This window comes from Mugil cephalus, chromosome 22 (assembly GCF_022458985.1).
Source record: "Mugil cephalus isolate CIBA_MC_2020 chromosome 22, CIBA_Mcephalus_1.1, whole genome shotgun sequence".
Lineage (NCBI taxonomy): Eukaryota > Metazoa > Chordata > Actinopteri > Mugiliformes > Mugilidae > Mugil > Mugil cephalus.
Genome location: NC_061791.1, coordinates 2,129,723 through 2,149,853, shown reverse-complemented (window position 1 = coordinate 2,149,853; position 20,131 = coordinate 2,129,723). Strand labels below are relative to the sequence as shown.

Sequence of the window (20,131 nt, the reverse complement as noted above, 5' to 3'; positions counted from 1 at the left end):
AAGAGAGGAGGAAAAAGCGTGAGAGCTGTTTAATGTTGGATTATACCGACGATGGGAAAGAGGGTGAAGACAGAAATACAAGAAGACGCTTCATCGGAATCCAGCGATGCAAGCTTGAAAGTAAAGCTTCTTTCTCTGAGGTCGAAGGAGTTGATCGGACAAATAGAAAAAAAAAAAAAAAACTAAATGCAAAGAGCCAACACATGCAGTTCCTTTAATGGCCACTAGATGCTTTCTCTAAAAGTGAGTAAATCCCAAGGGGGAAGTACAAAGGTTTAAAAAGAAGTCTGTGAAGGGTTTTTAGTCATCGAAAGACTGAAAGCAAGAGCAACTGGAGTTGGATAATTGAGAGTGAAGGCACAATTGCCTCCAAATGAATCATTCTTGGGTATCATCCAGACTGAGTTGAGTTTTATTGGTTGAGCTCTCCCCTCATGCGGAGGGAAGGCGTTGGATTTTTGTGTTTGGTTGGTGCTTTAGACTTTTGAGTCATGGTGTAGATGTAGATTATGGACTTAGTAGTTATTTTTGAGTAATTTACCAATTAAGTTACCCAGTTGTTGTCTTGCTAGACTCTGTACCACTTGAAAAAAACAAGAATTTTGTCTACACAAATGTCAAAACTGCAAGCTTAAAGAAACCTATAGTTTTTTTTTTTTAAGTAAAGCGCCACAACTTGAATCGGTTTCTATTATTATCACACTCTGAAGGCACGGTTCTTTTTCGTTATAATCAGTACAGTAGGAATTAATCTAAGATTGAACATGGAATGATGTTTGGGTGAGGAATAAAAAAAAAAAAGTGCAAAAGTGTAGAAGAAGCCATTAGAACAGCTGAAAGCAAAGACAAATTTGTTGTACCTGAACGCTCGTATAGTGGTGAGGCCTTCAGCCGTCTCAGAGAAGTGGCAGAGGAGAGGAAGCTGTGTGGAGTCATCGAGGTCCTGGAGGTCCCTGAGAGGAAGAGTTTTCACATTATAAAAATCAACTTTTTAGGCACATACTGAATGAAACTATGGGAACATTTTTCCACATGTTCTTACTACATACTGCTTAGTGCCATATTTGCAATAATAAACTGAAACCTGTAACAATTAATAGAAAACATGGAAGGGAAGGGTCTGCCGGGTCAATCAACTCATTTGCATGAACATTTCAAAGGACGGACACTTAACAGCGATTAGGGCATTTGTTAAGGATCCCTCCATTGCTTAATAACACATACTTTGTTGCTCTGATTTGGGTTTTAGTGCAGGGGAATTTTTTTTTTCTCTCTATCGTCTAAAATATGACCCATAATAAAATACAGATGGATTTACTGTTGATGTGAACTGAGCTATAAACTGAGCAGGGAACTTTCTGAGCAACTGAGATGTTGATAAGAGAAAAAATATATCTTGCAGATACATAAAAAACAGATATAAAAGGAGAGATTAATCGCGATTAAATAGTTAAACCTATTGACCTGCTTACTTCATTTGTTCTGCGTAGGTATGAAAGTAAAAAAACCTGCGTATGGTCATTCAGATTTGATCAAAAATGACAACTAAAAGCATAAACATGAGCAAGTTAGAACAGTGAAGTGTAGAAAATCCATCCATCCAGGCTAAGCCCTCTCCCTAGCAACATTCCAGCTTTTCCCAGGGGATCCTGTTTCGTTCCCAGACCAGACAAGATCAATAATCCCTTTCGGTGAATTCTGGGTCTAGTCCAGGGTCACCTCCCATCTGGCAGCGCCCGCCAAATAGTGGGTAGCCTCTGGCAGCATCGAAGCAATCTCTATAACTTGTTTAATAACTCACAGTATGATCTGTAATAAATACAACTTACTTGGAGGCGACCCGGAAGTACTTCTGAATGAAGTAGAAGGCCACCGCCAGGGGAACCAAGGCGATCAGAAAGGCTGGAGTGATGGAGGCTATGACCCCGATGGCAGACAAACACAGCAGCGTTGACCTCGTCAAAGACTCCAGCGTCGGAGGAATATGCTAAAAGAAAAGTTGTTCACTTGCAACAGTATCAAAACACAACTATTCACTATAGGTAGTGAAGATGTTCATGGAACAGGGCAGGTTGACTTTTGGAATCCAAAATGTCGTCTTTAAACAATTTCAGCCTATTAGACAACTGTGGGAAAATCTGTAATAAATATGGTATGAATGATTGCATCATTGCCAACAAATATATGAGTTCAAAAGGAACGTTAATCATCAAGTTCATCCTCTACTCCAATTTAAAATTTCTGCCAAATTTGGAGGAATTCCCTCGAGGCGTTCCCAAGATGTTCACAAGAATGTAACACAGACAACACCACGATCCATCATCCGTCTGTTTACCTGGTCAATGATGTTGGTGTCAGCTGAGAATCTGTTGAGGATCTGACCCAAAGGAGTGATGTCAAAGAACCTGAGGAGAGATGAGTCGAAAATTGTGTTAAATAAAACCTAAACAACATAATTTGTTTTTTTTTTCCGGCTTTGACATTTAAAGTGGTTATGTAACATTTCCTTTCCAGCCTCCCAAAAACATGAAGTTGGAGGAGGCAGACGGATAGATAGCAGAGGCAGGAATGCCGCTTTTGTTGTTTTTTGTTCACTTTTTCCTTGGAGATAGGACTCTTTTTTGGAGGTAAAAATGCACTAAGGCAATTACAAATACTCATCCCTACAGTAAAGATGCTAATGTACTACGAAACCTGAGCCAATCAGAGAACCCAAATCGTTTAAAAATACAAAGTAAATAGGTACAAAAACTAACTCTCACATTAGCCCCATGGTTTTATGGTTTTCTTGAAGTATACGAATTAAAGCGACTGCAGGTGGACTCATTATATGTGCTGTAAAAGCATCATTGGACCAATTTAAAGCATCAAAAAAACACATAATGATGAAAAAGGCCTTAACATCCAAATGGATGCAACCATCCCCGAGAGGAGTCTTGAAGCTCAGTGTGGCATCTCTGGCCGTCGCCATCTTGGCTGTGCCTGACTCCACAAAACTCCCAGCTAATTAAAAAACATGGTCACAGTGGTGAAGTGTGAATGGAGCTGAGGCTAAAAACAGCTAGCAACCTGTGAGGGCACCCACCAGTCCGCCAAAGTCAATCAATTAACCGTAAAGACCAAAAAACAAACTCCTTGTTTAGTTTTGCTGTGAAATAAGGCATTTTTAGCATGGATGTCAATGGGGTGGGCATTAGTGGAACTGCAGTGGTTGAGACTTGAGTGTTGGCTTAACTTTTCATCTCTGTGGGTTGCTGCTTGGTTATTCACCTTCTTTTTTATTGTGCTTGACATCATTCACTTAATAATCAGCTTTACCTGCAGTTAGCTTTATAAGTCTTAGACACATTCGCCTCCAGGAACTCCAGATTTTTTTCGGTGTGAAAAATTCTCCATAGGCTGGTAAAGCATTACACGTCAACACAAAGGTCTGTGGTGATTGACTCACTTTTTAAGGAAATGCATCTTTTCACCACCTCATCGACACGTGTTAAAGTTGTGTGTTCGTGAATACCTGATTGGCGCGTGGATGATCTTGTTGAGCAGGTTGTGGTGAAGGTTGGTTGCTGCCGAAAGACCCAGAAACTCCACGGTGAGGGAGGTGATGAGGCACAAAGTGATTCCAGCCGCACACAGGATGATAAACACCGGCAGGTAGTAGGAGTCCTTCTGCCAGTTAAGGTAGAAACAAGCTATGGCATTTTACTGGGATTTTATTAGCAGTTATGGATCATTAGTGAGGGTAGGGTATACCCAAGAGCAGGCATTGGTGTTTAAAATCCAACAATATTCTACCTCGGCCTCCAGGGTACCAGGGGTAGGAAGTGTGATGTTGCTGCTGTTGGCCGGACTGGTTCCAGTGAACAGGTCTGTTCCTGCATCCGTGCTCTGTTCGGTCTTGGAGGAAGTCCAGAGTGCCAACCAGTAATCAATGGCAACAATAACTGAGTGCTTGAGGAGTTTGGAGGAAACCATGAGGAAGACCATGAAGAAACCACCAGAGGACAGGTAACACCAGCACATCTGAGGACACAAAGGAGGAGTCATTGTTTCAACATTCCCGGCATTTTGTCTGGTGTGAGAAATATTTCCTAAGCTGATTACCTTCCATGGGATCTTTGATCGTCTGTTGGTGGTCGTGGACATGTTGTCATCATCTTCCTCCTCCTCTTCTTCCTCTGTTGGAGCAAAACCATTCATTTGAGAAAATGACACTGCTGATTCCTGTTTTCTAATGAATATCAATAGGATGCAGCAAAGAGAGCTCTGGTGTTTGATGCAACGCTGCAGGAACACCTCGGAGAAATGTGAGAAATTCTTTGTCGCAATGGAAACTTCCTTCTGCAACTAGAAGCTAAACCAACGTTTTGTTGCGAGGGACGTTGGCAAGTTCTTATTATGCACCAGCAAAAATGGTCAGCATATTGGTTGTTGAACTATCCAATTCTCTGGATCACCCCATAATGAAATCCAAATGGCGTGTTACCAGGCTCATAATCTTATAACGTAAGGAAAGAGAAAGTGAATCAGTTACCTTCGTCCTCATCATCTATTTGGTTCTTGGCCTCTCTGGAGTAGAAAGCCCTCCTCAGAGTCTTCCTCTCGAGAGTTGTTTGACTGTCCTGCTGTATGTCCTACAAGCGGACACCAGTGAAACATTAGTAAAGAGTTTGTTTGAGTTATTGTTCAGACTCGTGGCGTCAGATGCTGCGTCACCTTCTCTAGCCCCTGGTCCTGTCTGTTCATCAGCGTTTTCCAGTGATCATAGAGTTCAACATCATGAGTCTGAATGTCCTTCAGAGTTCCCTCTCTCAGCACGGAGCCGTCCTTCATGGCTATAATCTGCAAAAAAAAAACAAAAAAAAAAACAAGGTGTTCAGGTAATCTTGATTGGTGCAGTTACTCTCGGTTTCAGACTGAGAAAGGTCTTACCCAGTCTGCATGTATGAGGTACTGCAGTTTGTGGGTGACGAGGACCAATGTCCGTTTGTCGTCTTGCAGAAACTTGAGGATTCCTTCCTGCATCAGGTGATCGCTGAGGTGGATGTCCAGCGCAGAGAACGGATCGTCCTGGGATTTGGGCAAGAGATGAAGATCAAAAAGACAAGATTCATGGCGTCTTTTGTTTTGAAACATGTCTCGAGCAAGTTTCTGAACAATATTTTGAACCACCTTTGACATATTGTCACCTTATCACTGCAGCTAAATGTTGACGTGCTCCTCTGAATAACAGCGTCTGCCAAATGTCTGTCCAGCTCAGTGTGTGTTCTACACGTTAATGGAGACCGTTATCATTATTCGACGCCTTTTCTATGACGTTTTCTCTTTAATTCCATAGATCAGATATGAAAAGCACAAGCAGCTGCTCCCTCGCAGTTGAAATGAAGTTAATTAAAGGAAAACATTCCCTCCTCGTCATGCAGCGACTTTCACACTTGCAGACATTACAGCGTGTCATGGGTGTATAAAAGAATGCCAGTGAGAGCTCTCAACGCGGAATGTGCGCTCGATAAGCAATTAAAGTTCCGCGACAGCAACAGGAAATTACGCAACCGCTCGGAGAGATAAACGCATGACGGCACAGAAGAGGAAGACGCAGACGACTCCTCATCCCGATGAGGCAATGGGAGAACCGAGTGATACGATCAATGTCAGTAGAAAGGTACGGTCAGGACACACGAAACTGTAGAGACAAACAATAAAAGAAATATGAACAATGTTCAGCTCACCAAGAAGACAATGTTGGTGTTTTGGTAGAGGGCCCTGGCCACGCAGATTCTCTGTCTCTGGCCTCCACTCAGGTTGATGCCCTGATAACGAAACAAGACGTCAAAAAATAGATCCGTCTCTGCAGGACACTCAAAGACAGCGTCTGAATGCATTCACTCCGACTATGTGAGGAACAGTCGAGCCTGGAAAGCAGGTGGACGTCCTTGTTTTTGGAAGTTTGTCTGGAGTCCCTCTGTTGGGAACTGGTCCAGCAAAGACCATAAACTTCAATTTGTTTCCAACAAAACTGCTCTGATTGGTTTAAGGACTAAACCAGGGGTCCCCAACACTTCAAGGACCCAAACTGATGGAGAGATTAAGTGGGGACCCCCTACCTATTATATGTGTTCTATATTAAACTCAGCCTAGTGCTATTTATAAATACACATTATTATCATCACTTTGCATTCAATATTAAGCTATTCCTTATCTCTTTACTAAAATATGTTAGTTATGCGTATTTAAAGAAATCTAAATTAAAAAATATATTAAAAAAAAGTCTAATCAACCAAACATTTTGGGGGGGTCAAACTTGTAAATAACGACAACTCCAAATGTTCCCCTTTGCTTTAGAGTAAAAACAGTACAGCTACATGTAACGAACAACTGTAAATTTCTGCATGGTGCAAGTGCAATTTCTTATTTTATCGAAAAATTTCAGCTACTACCTTCAGTGTAATTTTTGCAAATTCATCACACAGGGCCAGATTCTCCAGCAGGCCAGAGCATGTTACCAGACTCTGGTACTCTGATATTAACTGATTCTGGCTACGCTAGGCTCTGAGTAGCATTAATACATGCAATGAACACATGCGCACCCTCTCTCCGATCTCTGTTTGGTCTCCGAAAGGCAGCAGGTCGATGTCTGGCTGCAGAGAGCAGGCGTCAATCACCGCTTTGTACCTGAAAAAACACAGCAGGCGAAGAAGGTGTTCAGAGCCACTCCAGGGATTTACTTTACTGTGATGGTACACTGTGGGATTTAGATTTGAAACAAATCTTCAACCTCTGTTTGTTGAAAGGGCTGCCAAACGTGATGTTTTCCTCCACCGTAGCGTTGAGCAGCCAGGACTTCTGGGCGGCGTAGGCCACAGAGTATCTGTTCTTGCTGGGTGGGTGCATCATGGGAAATAGAGGACAAACCAGGTGAGAACTACAAGTCCGGTTTTCCATAAAGCTTCAGAGAGCAGGAGTGCTGATCCACCACCACCGGGTCAACTTCATGATCACTATAGCTACAGGTTCTTTTCACTGATATTTGCCTTGTTCACAGTTTCTGTCTTGAGGCAAATAATTTCATCCTGAAATAAAAGTTTTATTTCTGGAGAAAGATGCTTTGCTTTAATGGCTCCGTTTACATTTGACATCGTCCTGATCAGAGGTTCCACCACAAGCGTTCACACGGACGAAGAAAAGAAAAGAAGATGAAGAAGAAGGAGGAGAAGGAGGAAAGGGAAGAAGAAGCAGAAGAAGAAGAAGAAAAAGGCAAAAGAAGGAGTAGAAGAAGAAGGAGGAGGATAAGAGGGCGATAAAATGGAGTAGGAATATTAGAAGTATCTCCTCCTCCATGTTTGTGTCCTGAATCTAGAGTATTAGAAGACGACCAAGACGTCTATAGTGGGTTTATCCCAAACAGAGTCTCCATGGTTACCAGGAGATCAGATTATGTAAACGAAGCCACTGACACAAAATCAAGCATCTTCCAGGAACCAGGAACTTAAATTACATAAGAATGAAATATATCTGCCTCCTATGACAGTAGAGCTGATATCAGATCAATGCTCCTGCTCTAATCATCTTTATGAACGCGACACCAAAAAAAACGTAAAACATATAAAAACACAGCCATCAAACTCCACCGCAACGTCCACGACGGTTTTTAAATCAGATATGAGGGATAAATGTGGATCATGGGTTAAAGATGAAAACTGCAAATAATCAACGACACCAACTACGGCACCACAAACAAATAAAAAAAGGAAAAGAAAAAGACAACAACCACTGTAGCGCTCTGCTGGGAGTCAAGTATTAACCTATATCTGGGTGCAATTTGTCACTGAAATATAACTTGATGAAGAATTAGCGTGAAGAGACTGAGAATGACGTGTTGTTATGTGTTTAGTGACTCCCAGCATCAAAAGCACAAACCAATGCAGGATCAGGTCGCACAAATGCAAACGACGTCCTCAACACGATGGGTAGAAGACAGTACACTGAACTAAAAGGCCAATGCTCCTGAACACACACACATTATCAATTACTGTCAGCAATAAAAAGTGAAGTCAGTCATAGCTTCAAAATATGAATTTGAAGCCAAATTTGAGGATAAACGTGTTTTACTTCTCAATATCTATAAAACAAACCACAGCATTTTAGTTTTGTGCTGCATTTTGGTCCCAGAAGATGCATGTAAAGAAGTATTAAGAATTGTGGACTGTAAAAATTAAAATCTGCAAATCTCCACCAATGAGCCACAACATTATGACCGCCTTCCTAATATTGTGCAGGTCTCCATTGTGTTTGGGATCTATTGAATTTGGAGGCCAAGTAAACACCTTGTGCAGTTTTTGAGGATAAGGAAAATTACTGTAGCGCTACTGGCGTCTCTCAAACCAATGGTCCAATGGAAGAGGAACTAAGGGAACTAATGACTGAAGGAAAATGGAAAAACAAATCATGCAGAAAATGCACTCAAATGGGTTTGGAAAAAGTAAAAGACCTCTTAACCTTTTGTTTGCTGTGCATTTTTAATTTCTCCAAGGTATTTGGGATCAGTAGGACCTAAGAAGTACAAAAACTAAGCTAATCTTTGAACAGGAAGTAGTATTTTTTGAAAAAGAAATATGTCCTCGTATGTGGACACTCGGATTATGTCACCCAATGTGTGACAAAATATGAAAAATTGTTTATTTTAATACCGGAACATGGCTGAGCAAAACCAGAATTGCGAACAATTAAGTCCCAACGTCCTCAAATGAGTACTTGCTAATTAGCGACGTTGTAGCTCGATATTATTGATACAATTTGTTAAATTTACAGCTCGTATCAAACTAGAAACATTAATAAAAACAAATAAACAAGTTTTAACTGTAGAATTTGATGGGGTTTTGGTCCTCATCCACTTTTGTCCTGTGATCGTCTGTAGAATAAATCCAATGAAACGTCGCTATCATGTTTTAACCAACTAGTGCAACTGACACTTTGCTACCACTAGGTGGCAGACTAAAGTGTCCACAAATGAGGACGTTAATGAACAGAATAAGCTGCATAAGATATTTTTCTTTTCTCAGACTTGGCTTTCAGGCTGGATCTGTTGGGGGGTGCTGCATCAAGGATGTCATAATGAGTGGGGTCTGGTCTGGTCTAGGTGGGTGCTACATGTCTAAGCAACATCCACACCAATGAACGCCAGGTCCAAAAGTTTCCCAGCAGCACACTGAGTTGGTGGTCATAATGTTATGGGTGATTGGTGTATGCATGTGTTCATGAACAACGCCGGCTGGTAAAGTGCAAGAAGTCCTCTCTGGATGTACTCTCTTCTGAGTGAGGCGACAGAAACAACAGAGAAATGGAGTTAGGGCGGATGAGAGGAAAAGGCGGAAAGGTGAGAGGTCACTTCAGATCTGAAACAGGAAGCAAAGGACCAGAAGAAGAACGTGTACCTCCGGATGTCCTCCTCAGACTCCTCTGTCCCTGACCAACTGTCAAAGTCAGTGTGTTAGAGTTAGCCTACGCAAAATCAGCTGTACATTTGTGTTTGTGAGTGAAAGTTCACAAAAAGGCAGAAATGCAGAGAAAAGGGAATGAACTTTCTTCTTCTTTTTTTTTTTCTCTTTCAAACCTCAGACAGTGAAGACATGATCTTAGCCTGCCAGCTGTTAATCAGATTAACCTTCCCACCCACAAAACAAGGGCCGTGTAAGTAATGCAGTCATTGTCTTGTCTGCGATAATTAAGTTTTGTGGCTTCTTTGACAATGATGTCTCATATTTTATGTTACCTAGGGTGTGTGTGTCAGTGTAAACTCACAGAGTCCTTATACAAATACAGAATTATGTGAGATTAAACACCATACATATAGATACTTCATTCGGTGAACAGAAAAATGTCGTCTTGTTAAATCTTTACCATTAAATGATAATAATAAGTTTTATACAGTGCGATCGATAGCCTTATAACTGTTTTAAATGTACCTTAAAGGGTTATTTTTACAAATTTCTATTAGTGTTTTCAACATGGGAATAGATAAACATTCTACTATCAAGTAGGTAAAAGTTGAACAAGGAAAACAGTGACAAAACGTCAGAATATGTCGTCAGGGTCTCCTTCGCATTTTATCAGTACTATGCAGCATATCATTCACACTGACATCTAGACGATGTTCACACTCATAACATCTAGACGCACTCTGAAAATGAAGCCATGTTTTTCCTGCTTGCATCTTATTTTTTTTTTTGTTGTTTTTTCAGTTTTGTTGCTTAAAGTATTTAATATCGTTGCACTTCAGACTCTGCTTTCCACGGCTGCCTTGATTATTTCCAGATTTCCCAAAGTCTGGTGTCATAATGACAAGAAGACACAAACTTTTAACCATTAACCTTTTAACATTTTCTTATAATAACATATTTAAACATATCAAACTTCACTATGCAACAAAAGTTACACTTTTTTTGTGTAAAAAACTTCTTTACCAATATTTTGCCATTAATTAGCATGAATAATCCTGAGTATGATTTAACTTCAGCGGCTTGTGATGATGTGTCTACGCCTTAAGCAAATGGTGCGTTCCATTTACCTCGGAGGGCGGAATTCAGAGCTTACTGGTGTTCAAGTTATAGAAGTCAAAAAACAAGATGAAAGCGCTTGCCTTGTCCGAATATAACTCGGTGTGCTTTTTAAAAAATTCCGGTTCCGGTTGAAAATTTCCAACTTGGAACTCGGAAATTCCGACTTCAACAGTACAAATGGAACACACCACAATTCTACAATAGCACACTCGTCTAGTGATGAATGTTAACATTTATTCTTCTGAGGGTATTCCTGACTTACCTGTGTCTTTCTAAGAACAAATAATAAGTGTCTCTCGTTATGCTAAACATCAGCAGCAAAAGAAATGTCTCAGAAATCAAGCTTCAAGAGTTGAACATCACTTCCTAGCACTTCTAACACTGGCCAGGACATTTACGCTGCACTTCAGTGGAGGTGATGCATGAGGTCAACCTCGTCTAAATGACGACAAAGTAAATGCCTGTTATAGTAAGACCAGAGAGAAAGTACCTTATGTTCCCCTCGTTGATCATCTCACAATGAGGCAGCCTGATTTGGCAAAGAAGGCAGGAGGGAAAAGTGATAGAAAAACACACACACGTACACAAACACACGTACACAAACGCGCATACATCCAAAGATGCATACAAGAGGTTAGTGTGCAGAAACAGAGAACTACGTGTGCAGAAAATGTTGAACACAGGTAATTCAAGTGAAACCATTGAAAACATTTCAGAGGTTTCTAAATATATTTATATATTGCCACAACTCAAAATAGTGTTGTTAGTAAGTTCAGGTTTCGGTAATAAATAAATGTATGAAACAGAGGTTAAGAGTTCTTCCTAAAATTGAAAAACTGCATTAGTTTTTTTCCCTTAGTAGACCTTTAAAATGTTCTAAAACTTTTTCTACAACTGCAGTCATCTTAACACAGTGACAGTTCACGTACCACAGCCAGATAGCTCACCTATGGTACTCATAGATCCGGGGTTACACAAGTAACCAACTGGTTTTAGTGTTTTATTGTGGTGTTCGCCCCAGAGAGCGTGTTGTAGCTTACAGGTCACCTGGTAGTAAGATGTGAGGTGAAATAAAATATATCTGGGACCTGATTGGCACGTAAAGTGTAAAGCTTTGATGTCTTACTTGCTCCAGTAGACTCTTCCGTCAACGGCCTGCATCTCGCCAAGCATGGCCAACAGCAGGGAGGACTTCCCACAACCCACCTGGCCGACAATCATTGTCAGCTGACCTGAGCCAGAAACAAGCGGAAAAGGCGGAGGAGGAAGGTTATCGTCACGCTAGTACATTAAAACGTTCATCAATATAAAATATGAGGTGAAGAAAATTAACTCTTTCATGCATTTCAAACACGCAGCCCGAGTTCTTTCCTTCAAAACAAACACAACCCCGTGAAAACCTACCCCTGCTCTGACTTTGTTCATTCCTTATCCTCTAAATTTAACCGGCTGCACCACATGCTGAAACTCAACGCCACATTTAATAAAACGCCAACACAATTAGAAAAAAAAAATAAAAAATAGAAGCACGGACAACACACACACACACTCCAAAGAACATGACACGAGCACTTGGCAGAACAACAAATCCTGTTTGTCTTAGTAGTAGCATGACTGGGATTGCAAGCGAGACACTTCCCGAGGGAGGCGTTTGGGAGACATACGACACAGTTCATCTGTTGACAGCCCCTTCGACATGACCTGGTCTCCTGACTCCTGGTATTTTAGTGACGGGGTTTGCAGCATTACTGTAACTTTCTGTGTAATAGCTGGTGCTTCATTCAGATGCTAACAATCCCCTCAAGAAATAAACTAGTTTTTCAAAAATTTATCAGAAAAACAACTTTAAGTACTTAGGTTCGTTAAGTTTGGTTTTATGCTCTGAAATAAAAATTAAATAAATAATATTTTATTTGATTTTCACATTTAAATACATTTAAAAAAAAATACATTTATTTATTTATTTATTTATATGATTAGGAGAATTTGCACATTGATTTCAATAAACTCTTTGAATCTTGAATATCATTATTATTATTTTTTTGGATTTCAAAATCAAATAAAATAATTCAACAGCTGCTTTTCCAAATTTAGTTACTAGTTTTAAAAGCAAACATGAAATATCAACAAAAAAAAAAATAAAAAATTGTAGTTTTTCCCATATCTTATATTTCCATTTACTGTATTGGTGTAAATGTTTATCCTACCGGTGGGGATGCGGATGTTGATGTCTGACAGCGTCACCAGATTGTTGCCCCATGTGAACGATCCGTTGCTCACCTAAGGAAAAAAAAAACCCCAAAACATTAAGATCATAAAAGCGTCTGTACGAGTAAGGCTGCGAATTCATTTATTCTTCGCAGTGTGGCTGTTGACTGCACGTATCCGTTATGCAACACGAGTACGTGCTGTTTTCTTGTCATGTGCAAACCCACCAGAGCAAAGACCGTGACCCATATTACGCCTTGACCCAGAGTTTGAGAAACCTTTGCAGAGAGTTCACCGCAGCGACCACTGCTGAAATTACACAAACTGAAACCCATACTGCGTTTCATGGTGAGAGGGATCCCACAACAAAAGTCATTCTCAGTTTCTGGATAGTTCTTTTTGGTCAATTCGGAAACAAATTACACAACAAGGACAGATGCTGCAGCTTGGTTTTGTGTGAAGACCAACCACTGAACTGATACATGAGCTTCTCTATTCTGGAAAATCTGAGCTGTAGAACAGGTTGAGAGTTTAATCAAGTACAACATATGCATTCATCTGACTTTAGAGCGCTGATACCGATTACTTGATTTCTTAAAGAATGCACAATGACCCTTTATTTAAAATAAATTATATATATATATTATTTAAAATAAATTAACTATAGTTATTTAAATGTGACCACACGGTTGGGGTTTTGAAATTGTAATTTGATAAGTTTTAAAACTAAATACGGGCATTAAGAATGAAATTTTTTTACGCAGATGACACCGACTTTGATAATTTCTTCCGTTAGACTGCGACTGTGTCGCAAAAACACAGGTTTAGCTAAAGAAACTAATAATGTAAATTCAAACGGCTGCAAAGATCAGCAAAAAGTCAAGAAAAATAAGGAATAAATCTACTTCCTTCAGTCTCGTTGTCTGCAAAGAAGAGGTAAAAACATCTAAATACCTGTAATCAGATGTTTCTTCTAACTGTCTCAGATAATTCAAAGTAGAATTAAGTAAATATTTAATCTTAAACGTGATGAAAACCTGACTTGTGCATTATATGAACAACGAAATTATTTTTGTTGTTGTGCAGTTTTTGTTGAGTTTCTTTGATAAAGACAATTACATTCAGTCTGTACTTTACAAACGTTCACTGCACTGAACGTCCAGGAAATAAAAGAAGTGACCAACAGCAAAGAAACAGATGAAAACAGAATTCTGTCCTACGTGCCTCCTTCCCACTAGGACTCCATTTACACCTCCCCCCCAAGTACAATTATCGTCCAGTCATCAAACAGTATAAACAAATATGTCATGGCTACTAAGGAAACACTGAAGATTGTTATAAGCAGGATGAGGAACAAAAATGGAAACCAAGATTAGCCACTGCCACCGAGAAGAGAAGGAGAACGGAAGTGGAGAGGAGATATTTACAATGGGGAGTGAAACATGAAAACAAGATAATGTGGGGTCTCCCTGGGGGTCGGTGCTGAATAATCAAAAGCGATTTATTAAATACAAAATGTAGCAACTGCAGAAAATGCTTCTGAATTGTTGTAAATAATAAAAAAGGATGGAAATATATTTCATTTGAAATAACCACACGTCTCTGGAACCAGTTATTACAATATGTGTTTGAACAGATGAACCAAGCTGGAATCATTGTAGTTATCAACACCTTTTATTAAAATGAATTCAGTTTTGGAGATAAAGTTGGGTAAAAACGTCTTCTTGTTTTCCAGCAGATTTGATGCTCCACAGCACACAGTTAATAAAGTTCTATCATGATAAATGTCCAGAAAAAACAGGCTGGAACACGGAAAACGGGATTATTTGTGTTGAAGATCAATGAATTGTGAATTTTGCAGGTGATGTGTTTTAAACACCCACAACTGATTTAAAGGATTTTTAGTGAAATTGCAGAATTGACTAATCTCTACAGGTCAGTTTGACGTCTGGGAATTCCTTTAAAACTACTGGACACTGGTGTTTTATGTCTGTAGGGTTCTCAATCATCCAGGTCGTACATGATACGGTGGCCAATAAGGGCCAAACGGACGACAATGACACAATACGCCTCAGTTCGAGAAAACTGCTTCAAGTACAGAAACGATGCAAAATCACAAACTCAAACACAGGTCTAAACGAGGTACAAAAACTATCTTTGAGTGTGTGATTTTGTATCATTTCTGTACTTTTGTTTTCTCAAACTGAGACGTATTGGGTTGTTGCCGTCCATTTGGCCCTTGTCGGCCACCGTAAAGGTCGAAGTATATTATATATATATATATAAAGAAGGCTTAAACAACAGCAGTTTTTTGAGGCTGGAAGAGTTTCTTGAAGACACTTCATCCAAGTCTTCGGTTCCAAAAAAGTGGTGAGGTGTTGGGGTTTGCCCATCTGGAACTTATATGACTAGGATGTGCTGCCAGCCAGAAACTTACCGGAGGAAACAGATTTATTCTAATTTTTCTTCCCCAAATGACTGGTCCCTAACTGCCCATTATTGGCCAGAGACTCCAGTCCCGAGGTGTGAACAACCTTGAAACCACGGGACTCCCCATCAGTCTTTTCGAACCGAAGCCTTGAATGAAACATCGTCAAGAAAGTCCAGTTCCCCTCAGTCCAGCCTGTTTTCTGGATATACCATAACCTGGAAGGCTGAGAACTTTCACAGACACACTGATTTCAATCATAAATATCGTCTGGGCAAACACAACCCATTCACTGGCTGATAAAAATCCTACGCTGACAAGTCAACAAGGACAATGTTGACTAGGGAAAAGTCGCGGCACAGTCAACTCCCCTAATTAGTGGAGGAACGTCTGGACAATAGCGTCTCCCCGCAGGGATGAGACAGGAAGAGGAGACTTCACAGAGGGGCTGAGAAAATGTCGGACACATTCACAGCGACCTCTGAGGGGCAACAAATTCTCGTGTGAATTCTACACTTCCTGACGGGACGGAGTACACGCACACACACACACAACTACAAACACACACACACAACTACAAACACATGTGAAATGCATAATCCTACGCACCCTCGAAAGACCCGTGGATGGACAAACAGTGGAGATATGAAGCAGCTGCTCCTGCGGTTAAGTGAAGGATAACAGCACGCAGCTTTTCTGGGGCACGAGTGTTGATGACGTCCTCATAAGAATAAACACGCAACACACGATTGCAGTAGTAATTTCTATCCCATGTGACGTACATGATCTGGTTTGGGCTTTCAGTTGTTACTGAGATCATAAATAAATAAAAAGATACCGTTTGTCGTGCCACAACTTTAAAGGTTTTTGCACATTTTTGAATTTCTGACTCAAAACATCAGCAAGAAGAATCATTGTAGAATCATTTGTAGAATCATCTGTGAGGTGCAGAACTATGTGAAACCGTTCTTCCAGTGTCTGCTGTAACCTTAACCCTGCAGCTTGGAGGAGTTTCAGCTCATTGCCTCAGTTCTGAGATGTTGGTGGGTGTCCTCACATGAATTGGCTTAGTTTCAGGACTTAGACTCATCTTGTTCTTCTTGACATTTAGAATTCACTGGTGTAATTCAGAAACCACTGGTTCATTAATGATGACGAGATATCCTGGAACCAGATGCAGCAAAACAGGCCCAAACAAGCATGTTACCATTACCTCCTGTTTTATGGGGGCTTCAATGAAGTGTTGTTTCATCTCCAAATATGAACCTCACATTTAAACCAAACAATTCTGCTTCTGGTGTTATCTGTCCACAAAACCTTGTCCTAAAGGTCTTCTGTTTTGACCACATGATGTTTAGAAAACTTCAAATACTAAAGATGCACTTACGTTTGCACAATATTTGTGTTTAATGTCTTTGATTGGGTTCTCTTTCTCTACTTTTAGGACTTTTTTTTATTTATTTTTAACTTTTTTCCCACTGTTTTATCACTGTTCACCATTTATTTTGCATCACCTCATGGTTTCACATCTCTCCCACTGTGTCCGTCAATGCTGTAATCCATTCCTCTGTACCTAAACTTGTCTATCCCCCCAAGGTTTCATTACGCTTCAGAGGGGACTGTAAAAGATGCCAGGAGGCGAGTTTGGAAAGCTGAGTGCATCGCTACTCAATGTGCTGCCTCTACAGACCTCTCTCGATGGCTTCAATCCAATGGAAATATGACTTGTCTTGTTGTTTGCTTTTATAGTCTGAATATATAAAGCATAAAGTGGTTTATTTGACAAAGTTCCCACCCCAACTTTATTGACAACGTTGAATTCCTTCAAATAAAGAAGATGATCAAGATGTTTCCTTTAGCGCCTTTAACGTAGCTCGGTTCATCATAGTGACATGAATTAGTTTTAATATTGATGGAATACCAGTGTCCATGTAAACGCTAAAACCGTCCCACACAGAAAACCCCTCATGGGAGCCACCAGTGACATGGTTTTTCTGAACTGCACTAATTTGTGCAAAAGGTTTCTCTTCTCCTTCAGTCATTCCCCAAAACGTGAACTTTAACTCTGACCTTTACAGCCACATCCTCTGTCTCCGTGGGTCTCATCTGACGCCTGGTCGGCTGCTCGTAGTTGTCCATCTGGTAGCGCATCGGCTGCTTCCTGTTGATGGCTTTGGTCTTGAGAGGAATTATGGGGAGATGGGAGTGAGGGGAGGACGGTGTTGGGGAGAGGGCGGCGGGGGAGGGGGGGCAAGACAGATTTTAAGTTAGTGTTTGTACTAATAAACAAGAGAACACTGCATCCGGTTCAGCTCCTCAGGGAGAAGAGGATGTTGCCTCAATGGTTTTAGTCCCACTGCTGTCATATTATCTTATTGTCCAGACGCACCATACATCCAGATATAAAGTACATCATCCTGTGATCATTGCATGCAACATGTAGCGTGTCCTGAGGCTGTGATTATATACAGCAACATGAATATGTTGGCATTAGTTTTACACAGAATGTCATGAAAATCTGTTGGAGGGAACTAGGTCAAAGGTTAACAGGTCAACATTGATATTAAGTCCCTAAAGACATTTCAGGCCAACGTGGCCAGATAAGATTTAACCAAAGTGTTAGATGGATAGAATCACATCACTGGAGAAAACCTCGTCTTGGGCAAATGTCTGAAACTTCTAACATGAAGATTTTGACGTTTGCAGCTCACAACGCAGTGTCTTTTAAGTTGCTTTCATTGTTCAAGTCTCTAATTTGGTGGTTGGCGCAAGAATTGATAAATGATCAAAGCTTCCTAGCCACCCTGCTAATGGTAGTTCTTCTTCACTTCTTATCCTCCCAGTTAACAGCAGCCCTTCCTAGGTTCCTAGCCTCCCAGCTAATAGTAGCTCCCCCCAGCTTTTGCAAGCTCTTCTTAGCTTCATTGCCTCCTCTCAGTTTATTAGCTTCCCAGCTTTTAGTAGAACTTCCTAGCCTCCCAGCTAATAGTACCTCCTCCCAATTTATTAGCCTCCCAGCTTTTAGCAGAACTTCCTAGCTCTCTAGCCTCCAAGCTAATTATAGCTCCTCCCAGTTTATTAGCCTCCCAGCTTTTAGTAGACTTCCTCACTTCTTAGCCTCCCAGCTAAAAGTAGCTATACGTACCTTCCTAGTCTCACAGCTAATTATAGCTCTCCCTCGCTTCCTAGTTTCCCAGCTAATAGTAGCTCTTCAAGCCTCTCAGCTAACAGTAGCCTCTCTTAGCTTCATAGCCTCCCAGCTCTTAGTAGCATTTCATCGTTTAATAGGTTGACAGCTATTAGTAGCCCGTCCTAGCTTATGGCCTCCTCTAATATTAGCTACTCGTAGTTTTTCAGGTTATAGGAGCTCTTCCTATATTCATAGCCTCTCAGCTAATAGTAGCTCCTCCTAATCACACAGCCAACCAGTTAATAGTTGAATACCGCCTACTGCCATTTGTCAGTATGAAACATTCTTTTCACACAGGAGATGTTGTGTTCGTGGTGTGTTCAAGTGAATCGTTTAGGTGAGTACACAAGCACCATGAGGCAACATCCCTGCTGGTAGTTCTTGGTGTGTCCAAACCTCTAATCATTAAGCAACATAAATAATATTATAAAAAACCACAATGAATTTGCCACTTTGTGAACAATTATTTTGCGTTTTAGTAAATACTTGCAATGATGATGATGATGTTGTCGTGACTAATGCTTTTGTAAACAAAAAAAAAAAAAAAAGAATCATTAGAAATAGTAAAATCATGAACACTACACCCAAATATGAGGAAAAAGATTTATATATATGATTTATATTATAATATGCCATTATAATAATATAGCTGGTATTTAATGGCAAATTTCCATTATAAAACTGAAATGTGTTTCACTACTTTTCCCTTAAATCCCCTTTAAAAGCCCTAAATAGTCCTCTCTTTGTCATCGGCCCATTTTAGACTCAACATCTGATAATCCCTTTGCAATATAACTGCCGCCATGTGACTGCTGAAACCTCAGACAGCCGCACGACTTAAGTTCACTGGGAGGTGACTTCTGTTCGACTCCACGCAGCCGCGAAAACATAATTAGACCAAACGAAATAACGTGACATGTACTGGGTAAGCAATAAAGAAACACGTATAAATGTCAGAATAAGTTTTAAATCACACAAATCTGCAGCCGCCGGGTTGAGTTAACACAGATGGAAGAAATGTTTTACTTATGGATGAATTCTGACACGCATTTCTCAGCCAGATTTAACAGCGTGGTGTTCGTAGCAAAGATCCAATCCCGGTTCACACAGTCAAATTAAATTTTAGTTTCAGTTTTACTGAGCTAGAACGTTTAGAGTTCATCTGCAAGGATGAGAGACAGCTTTTAACGTGGTATAAAATGACCCAATGATTATTTTTAAGATTTATTATTCTTTGTATTTTAGACACCATTGATTTTAGTTAAAAAAAATATATATATATTATATTAATTGAGTCCTTACCAGACATGGATGATAACATGTGGTTTAAAACATCTCAAGTGTAACCCTGTTAATATTTATTAGGAGAATATCAATCAGCCTCAACATTATGACCACTGGCAGAATACATAAATAACATTTAAACCATCATGTGACTGTTCTGGAATTTATTCATCTGGATGTTACTCAATTTATTCAAACTAAAGCCTGACTAAGTTGATTGTCTGTTTTCAGAGATGTCCCTACGTCACTTTTACTGACCCTTTTCTGCAGATATCAACTTTATCCATGTTTTCACATAATCTCAGGGCAAACTTTTATTATTTTCACAAAACTATGTATATTTCATCCAGAAGTTGGTGATAAAGGTTGAAAAAGTTAGATGTAATGAATCATTTGAAAAGCAAAAACAAAACCTGGTCACTTTGGTCATTTACCACAATACAAAAAATTGTCAATATAATCACA

The 20,131-nt window shown here is 40.1% G+C and overlaps 1 protein-coding gene across 10 annotated transcripts in view; it reads right to left on the bottom strand.

Annotated features, from left to right (window-relative positions):
• abcc9 (ATP-binding cassette, sub-family C (CFTR/MRP), member 9) overlaps positions 1-20,131 on the bottom strand; it is a 53,524-nt gene that overhangs the window by 18,699 nt on the left and 14,694 nt on the right. For 5 of the 10 annotated variants that reach the window (XR_007111251.1, XR_007111253.1, XM_047575208.1 and 2 more), the window contains exons 17-33: positions 17,263-17,370; positions 12,764-12,836; positions 11,683-11,788; positions 11,047-11,085; positions 9,432-9,470; positions 6,776-6,877; positions 6,588-6,672; positions 5,730-5,810; positions 4,933-5,070; positions 4,717-4,842; positions 4,535-4,634; positions 4,105-4,178; positions 3,796-4,023; positions 3,515-3,669; positions 2,336-2,405; positions 1,830-1,987; positions 861-953 (exon numbers count right to left, since the gene is read on the bottom strand). Coding sequence is in view for 7 of the 10 variants with exons in the window: in XM_047575208.1 (XP_047431164.1) it covers positions 861-953; positions 1,830-1,987; positions 2,336-2,405; positions 3,515-3,669; positions 3,796-4,023; positions 4,105-4,178; positions 4,535-4,634; positions 4,717-4,842; positions 4,933-5,070; positions 5,730-5,810; positions 6,588-6,672; positions 6,776-6,877; positions 9,432-9,470; positions 11,047-11,085; positions 11,683-11,788; positions 12,764-12,836; positions 17,263-17,370 (1,775 nt within the window). In the remaining 3 variants the exon portion in view is untranslated. The remainder of the gene's footprint in view (positions 1-860; positions 954-1,829; positions 1,988-2,335; positions 2,406-3,514; positions 3,670-3,795; positions 4,024-4,104; positions 4,179-4,534; positions 4,635-4,716; positions 4,843-4,932; positions 5,071-5,729; positions 5,811-6,587; positions 6,673-6,775; positions 6,878-9,431; positions 9,471-11,046; positions 11,086-11,682; positions 11,789-12,763; positions 12,837-17,262; positions 17,371-20,131) is intronic. The other 5 variants (XR_007111254.1, XM_047575213.1, XM_047575214.1 and 2 more) reach the window with 2 other exon arrangements.